Here is a 7459-nt window from a genome sequence, read left to right as displayed (position 1 = left end):
GCTTTAAAAAAAAAAAAATCCAAAGTTTCAGCTCATATCTCTGCAAGTTTATTTCAATCTCGATTGGAGCTAAACTTTGAATCAATTTTGATATTTGCCAGTAGAGTAGAAAATAAATTTTTAAATTTAATCTTCCTAAGAATATAAAATTTTAATATTTCGAATAATTAAAGTTCTCTGCCATTCATTATCATATGTCACTAATACGGCCACTCTTTTGGTCACTTTCTCTTTTACTTTCATGGTCTGTTTTGACTGTATACTCGATCTGATTGCATTGCGTTTCTTAGTATTTTGGGGGCGGGGGAGCAAATACCAATTTTTTTTTTTTTTTTTTTTTTTTTTTTTAGCCATGCCATGCCTTTCAAGAATTGCTAAGCATTGTATTATATGAGGCGTTGACATAAGTGCCATCCAATTCTTATATATTTACATACCTGACATCTAAATTTTGCTTTTTATATTTTTTTCACCGAATCTTTCATATCAAATCAAAGTACAGCAATTTTAACTTTTAAAAGTGAAATACAACTCTTTTAAGTATAGGTAAGGTAGTATATGTGTAAAACTTAAAACTTAGATTTTAGATATATAAATGGATAAGAATTGAGTGCATGTAAATCTTTCTGTATTAAATATGTTGCTTGGATCTGCTGCATATGGAGCCTAAGGGTATTTTTGCGACGTTGTTTCTCTTTTCCGATTTTCTGTTTGGGAACTACTTTTTTTTGCTACTTTTTAGGAGTTTTTGGGCTAGAAGTCTGTTCTGTCAACCTGAACTACTGTCTGATTTTTTTAAAATTAAAATAAATTTATAGCGGTCATCATAATCTTTTGAACAACAATTACTTCTGCAACAACTTTAAAGCTACTTCTTCAAACAACTATTCCCAAACACTCCTAATCATATATTAGCCCCTAATTATCTAAGGTTTTTTTTTTTTTTAATTCCTCTGAATGGGAATCATTATTATTTACTATATTTTTCCTTTCAATGTCATTGTTATTTTTTTTAATTATATATACATATAATGTGTTTACTTGAACGTGAGCCTCACCTTTCCAAAAATAAAACAAATTTTATCAGGTGCTTACATCATTGTTTATTGACTTGACCCTTGTTTTGTATGAATCGCCTTTAATAAAAGCCTCAGCTTTGTTTTCATATCTATCGCGCGCTTGTCATATTCTAACTAACTTGATTCTGCCTACATACTGCTTTTATTCCAGCTTCGAATATTGATTCTGCCTACATACTGCTTTTATTGACTTGACCCTTGTTTTGTATGAATCGCCTTTAATAAAAGCCTCAGCTTTGTTTTCATATCTATCGTGCGCTTGTCATAGTCCAACTAACTTGATTCTGCCTAAATACTGCTTTTATTCCAGCTTCGAATATTGTCCGATTGTCCTATTCTGTCAAAAGTAATTCATTGAATTATTGAATGACCAATAAAAAAATAAAAATTGAAACCAGCAATCACAACTAGGAACTTATGCATTGGGTTTTATTTTTTTTTATTTTACCTTTTTTTTTCTCAGAGTATTAGTAAATTCATTTTATGTGCCACTATTTCCATCCATCTCTCAACTAAAATAAGCAAATTTATCTCAAGCATATTTTTGAAAGGAAGATTTACATACATACCACTCAATTCATATATATTGACATGTCTAACACTTTGAACTTCAATTTTTACGTACATGTCTCCTTATCCATGCATCAAAAAGATGCATCTTGCATTTTAGGTGATATGAATGATTTTGGCGGCATACGTATTGGATGCGCAAATACACAGAAAATGAGTGGTATTTACTTAAATGACCCTAAACATATAGAAATTAAGAAACATAAGGTTTATTTAACATTAAACGTTTCAATTTCTTAAACCAAAGAAAACAACTTGCACCAGAACCAGCTTTTCCAATTTCTCAAACCACGAAACCATGAAAATATATATACAATAAGCTTCCATTTCATGTATAAAAAAAAAGAAAAATAAAAACTCTCCATTTCTGCTTACAAATCCTTTTCTTACACTTAGCCATCGCTTGTTGCAGATATAACCATAACAAAGACGAAGAAGATGGTATAATAGAAATATTACTGATTCTCCTTCCTCTCATTTTCTGTATAAGGTTCCAGCTTTTTTTACCTACAAGGTCCAGTACATTGAGCCTGAACCAAATTTCACAGCCTTCTCTAGAATTCTGAAAAATGTAACCCTTTCGCTTGCTGATTGGTGAAGTCTGCAACAAAAAGATTGCTGATGAGTTGATACAATTATTATAAGTTGGATGAATCCCAGCTCGCATCGACAGCTCTGATGATCTTCTCGTGCAGCAGCGAACCGGAACAAGCGATGATGCCTCGATCGAGAGCTTCTAAGTAGATGCCTTTTGCGAAATCCAAAGGTCTGCCACCGGCATCTGTGACGACGCCGCCGGCCTCGTGGATGATAATAACGCCAGCAGCATGATCCCAAATCTTCTCTTTGTATCCGGCCCTCGCGAATTTCATGAAGATCTCTGCATCTCCGCAGGCTATTGCGGCGTATTTCACCATGCTGTAAACTCTCAAAGGTTGCTTTCTGTCCAGAGGATTAGTAGAAAAACATTAACGAAATTACTATTGGTATCTGAAACTCTGCAAAATGAGTTTAATGTTATCATTATTATTCAAAGTGGTTTGGTCAAATAGTTGAGCGATTAATCCAGAACTATAGTTCCGATTAAAGGGTTGAGTCGGAATATTATTGTCCGAGTAAAGTGTTAAAATAGGCCCCTGACAGTTTACATAGGGCCATTTTAGTCCTGGAGTCTATAAAAATGTCTAATTTGTCCCCAAACTCTTTAAGTTGAGACTGAAATAATCCACCGTGGGAATATTTCAACACATTATAAGAGTCTGGGGACTAAACTAAGTACTTTTACTGACTTTGGGACTAAAATGATCCATTGCAGAAGGTCAAGAGACTATTTTGACACTTTTTTCATTGTTGTTCACAAATTTCAATGGCGCAATATTTCAAGACAGTGCTATAAAATAATTTCTTATTCACTCATTTCTAATCTCAATGACCCTACTTATGTATCATGTTATGTCAAAAAAAAGGTCCACAGCACAAAATGATCACAAAGTCCTCTTTTGAGCAACATAGAATTAGATAACAAAATAATCACTACTATGCTGTTGGGCTGAAATTATATATATAATAATCTTCCTTTGAGAGGACAAGCTTCATTTTGATTGTGAAATTTTGTTAAAAACAATGAAAAAACAGATGGCCAAACATTGAGAGCAAGATATAATTGTTAATAGTTTGAGCTTTAGACTAGAGCAATGGATTTCTATGTTGAAACTAGTATATACAAGAGAGAATTTCAAAGGACTATATCTTTAATGAATTATCTTCATAGCATAAATATTTATGCACCTATTTATGGGTAAAAAAGTAGAACAATAAAGACCATAAAGTAAACTATCCTCACTAATAATAAAGCATAACAAAAGAAAAAAAAGCATACGTTATTACTAATAATAGTTAGCATATGTGATAGATTAGATATGCTAACATAAACAAATAGGAACATTAAACAGGAAAATTAATAGAACACGGAAATGGCATACCTTAGACCAACACTTCGCGCCAATCCAGCCGTAAACGAGTGCTTCGAGTTTGACTTCTCAACCGGTTCGCAGAAAGTAGCAAAAGCTGGATCATCAACAGACGATACCTTGATCGACTTCGTAGAGAGATTATTTGATCCAAATTTTCCATGGTCATGGACAAGCGGTTGCATCCAAGCCTTGCCACTGCCCTTGACTGCATACATTACACATCCCTTATGCCATGATCCTGCAACTGGCGGAGATAGTTTTGACATGAGTCGATAATATTGTTGATGATAACTTAGCCATTCTTTCTTCATCGGATAATTTGGACAGCCAAGAATGCCCAACACAACCTCTCCATCCTCTATTAAGGCTAAGGCAACAGCATATTGGTCTCCGCGAACAAATCCTAGGGTGCCATCGACAGGGTCGAGAACCCAAAACCTTCCTTTAGGTCCACCGTTGGAGTTGCATCTTCCTATAGCTTCAAGAACTTCGCTACTTCGGAGTGGCTTCGGAGGAGGTTTGAGTCCATATTTGTGAGCTTCAACGAGGCATCCATTTACAGCTTTAACGACAGATTCAAGTAAATTGGTTGCATCTTTTCGAGACAAAGTGTGAGCATCTTCTTCTGCTACAATGGAGACATTCTCGCTTCCAAAATACTGCGAGAGGACCCAACTAATGGTTGCCTGCACTCCCCAATCTATCATGCAAATGAAAATCATTAAGTTGAACTTGTTGCAAATAATTTCTGAAAAAAACACAGCAGAAACTTTAAGATACTTCGAAATTGCACAACAGGAATGCAAATTAGCCAAAATACATGGGAAGATTTTCTTAAACCATGCATGGCTCCTTTGACTTTCTAGCTTGGTTTTTCATTCTTTATATCACAGCTAAAATGGAAATTGGCAGTTTCCTTCTTGACTTGACACAAGTATCACCTCCATAAGCAGGTCTCCCTCTATAAATCAGGCATATCCAAGTCAACTTACAACAATTCTTTCGTAAATTCACTACTTGTTTGGTCCTCTTTAAATATAGATCAAAAAAAAGGTCAACCTTAGCTTTACATACAGGTTAAATCCCAAACTAGTCCTCCGACTATTTAGATTTTTACACGACAAACCAATTGGGATAAATTTTTAATAGTCAAAAGATTAAATTGGAACACTGCAAAACTTTGGGATCGTTTTGAAATTTATTCTTACTAAAAAATTATATTTATTAACTCCACTGACAAATGAAGCCCAAAATCTCACTCTAAGCTATCATCATACACACCTTTAAGTGCTAAACTCCACACTGGTATCTATCAGATTAGCTCTCAAAGAAACTAATATAATATCTTTGTAACACATTATTTATCCTTCTTTTTAATTGCTTTATTTTTCTGTGCAAAAAAAAAAATGACATAAGTGCAGTCCTTACAACATTCAAAATTGCACACAGCTATCATATTGCATGAACAATAACTTTCTCATTGATCTTCAATGGTTCTTAAAGTAGTTTTTCATGTAACAAAAAAGCACAACTCCGTTAGATTCACTCATAGAAACAAGCTTTAATGCAGAATTAAATCTTCATGAACTTTCCATTAACAAGAACTATTGTGATCACTTAAAAAATAATAAACAAATATACATGCACAAGAATCATTTAAAAAAAAAACTTCAATTTTCTGTAACTTTTAAACAATATGAACAAATTTATGAATTTTAACCTTCAAAAACATACTACATATAAATTACTCCCATATTTATAAAATCTGCCCCTTTATATATTTCATTAGGCGTGCCAAGAATGAAAATTAAAATGAAATAAATATAATAATTTTAATTAAAAAATCAATATTTTCATTACGAATTCTAAATAAAATCCATATAATACACTATTTAATACCTCGCAAATATTACAACATCAAACAAGTCTTAACACCATAAAAAGTGTGCACCTCTTTCATTGGCTATTTTTGTCATTTTCAATTTAGAATAGAGACATAAATGGGAACAAGGATGTGATGCATATATTGTTAATAAAACACATTTGTTGCATAAAACACTTCCTTTTAACGATGGCAGCGATGATTTGACAAAAGAAGGGTTCCTTGCAAATAGAACAACAGTTTATGCCTTATCTTCATAATACTTCTCTTTAAAACTCTGTTTAGAGGAACTATAGAATTTGATTTTGCTTTTCTGCTAAATTATTAGTAAAATATAAATACTAATTTGAAGTATTACTTTTTAACATTAAACTACTTTTTCTATATATGTTTTAGAGGATAGAAATAAATCCCAAATAATCCACTAATTTGAAGTAATGCATATGGATAGATACTTTTATTTTGCATTATTCGTCAAATATTCAAAATTTACAGACATTTTAAGTGTTTAGTTCTTACTAACAATTTAGCAAAAACCCTTATTAATTTATCTTCCAAAAAGTTAATACCCAAACATAAGGTACATTTGTGTATTCTTGCAAACTGCATGGGCATTACTGTTGTTTATATGCCATTGTTTTACAAAGAAATATGCCATTTTGCAAATGTTATAGATATCTTTTTGACATTTAAACTTAGAGAAAGCCAGCCATAAAGTCTACATATTGTCTTAGAAATTTCCCTAACAGGGACCCTCAGTGGAATGTCTAATACACCTATTTACTGCTACAGCAAAGAAGATGAAAACTTAAGCAAATATAGAGCAGAAAAGTGGCTGCAACTGAACCCTAATAAAGATGGAATTGCCTATTTTTGTATCCACACATTTACAAAAACCACAGCTAAACAAATAATCCAACCTGATCTCCATCAACAGGATGTTGAAAAAGGCACCCTCTCACCAGTTGAATGTGCCGGCAATAATTTCAATTCTCAAGTCTCAAAAAGAATGAAAAGCAGCTCAATTCATGGCAGAATTCATTCTTAAACCTTCAAAACAATGGTCATTACCCCTAAAAACTCAAGAATCCCAATAATGAAGATGCAGAATCACATCACAAAACGAAGTCCCCATTACTGCTCCCGCTTCAAAATGCGGGACACAAAACAAGCAACAGCTGCTCCTCAACTCTTAAAATAAAAACCACAATTCGTCAAATGGAAACCCTAAACCAAAAGTAAAAACAAAATTAAAAAAAGGCACCGAGATGATCCAAACCTGCAATAGTAACCAGAGAATCGTCATCCTTGGACTTAATCTGCTCTCTCCTCCTCCCAACGAGCCCCTCCTGAACTTCCTGGCACAGCGAGCACGCCATCTGAACCACCCTAACCGCCACACTCAGCTCCTCCGCGTAACTCCCTCCTTCCATCCGATCAGAACGATGGAATCCAAAAGGCGAACCAGTCGGCGATGGAGGGAAGAACGTCGGAGGAGAAATCGGCGATGGTTCTCGGTCGGAGAAGGGCGAATTGAGTGGAGCTGAAGCGGGAGAAGAAAAGGGTGAGAAACCGCCTATAAAGGCTCGATCTTTGGGAGCAATCGCTTTCGCTGAGTAGAAATTTCTGCGGCCGAGCGTGGAAATGATGGCAGAGGGAGCAAGCGTGGCTATCGCCATTACCGTCTAGACTGGAACAGAGACAAATTGGCATTTATTCCCCCTCTCGTGGTTCATTTTTATGCTCCGTTCATATTATTAAAATTTTTATGAATGTTTAATATATATATATATATATATTATAGATGATATTATATGTTACAACATTATTAAAATAAAGTTATCATAATTTTACATATGAAAGATATTTGTATGTTTATAAAATTATCATTGATATGCATAACTTCTAATGTCAAATTGAATGTCATCCAAGCTCTAATTACATTAAACTTATGA

The 7459-nt window shown here is 33.9% G+C and overlaps 2 protein-coding genes across 3 annotated transcripts in view; one reads left to right on the top strand and one right to left on the bottom strand.

Moving 5' to 3' along the window:
- Positions 1 to 2223, top strand: part of LOC110022147 (pentatricopeptide repeat-containing protein At1g03540) — a 31137-nt gene extending 28914 nt beyond the window's left edge. The window contains exon 2 of one of the 2 annotated variants that reach the window (XM_020720961.1): positions 2140 to 2223. The gene's annotated coding sequence lies outside the window, so the exon portion shown is untranslated. Of the gene's footprint in view, positions 1 to 2061; positions 2119 to 2139 lie in introns of those variants that run through there. The other variant, XM_020720958.1, reaches the window with a different exon arrangement.
- LOC110022148 (PAP-specific phosphatase HAL2-like) lies at positions 1905 to 7239 on the bottom strand. The gene is made up of 3 exons (XM_020720962.1): positions 6784 to 7239; positions 3632 to 4322; positions 1905 to 2591 (listed from the first exon to the last, which is right to left on the bottom strand). The coding sequence occupies exons 1-3, from the start codon at positions 7181 to 7183 to the stop codon at positions 2288 to 2290; spliced, it is 1395 nt and encodes a 464-aa protein (XP_020576621.1). The 5' UTR covers positions 7184 to 7239; the 3' UTR covers positions 1905 to 2287.
- Between the last annotated feature and the right edge of the window lie 220 nt (positions 7240 to 7459).

Source organism: Phalaenopsis equestris, unplaced genomic scaffold (genome assembly GCF_001263595.1).
Source record: "Phalaenopsis equestris unplaced genomic scaffold, ASM126359v1 Scaffold000174, whole genome shotgun sequence".
Taxonomy (NCBI): Eukaryota; Viridiplantae; Streptophyta; class Magnoliopsida; order Asparagales; family Orchidaceae; genus Phalaenopsis; species Phalaenopsis equestris.
This window is presented reverse-complemented; position numbering and strand designations above follow the sequence as displayed.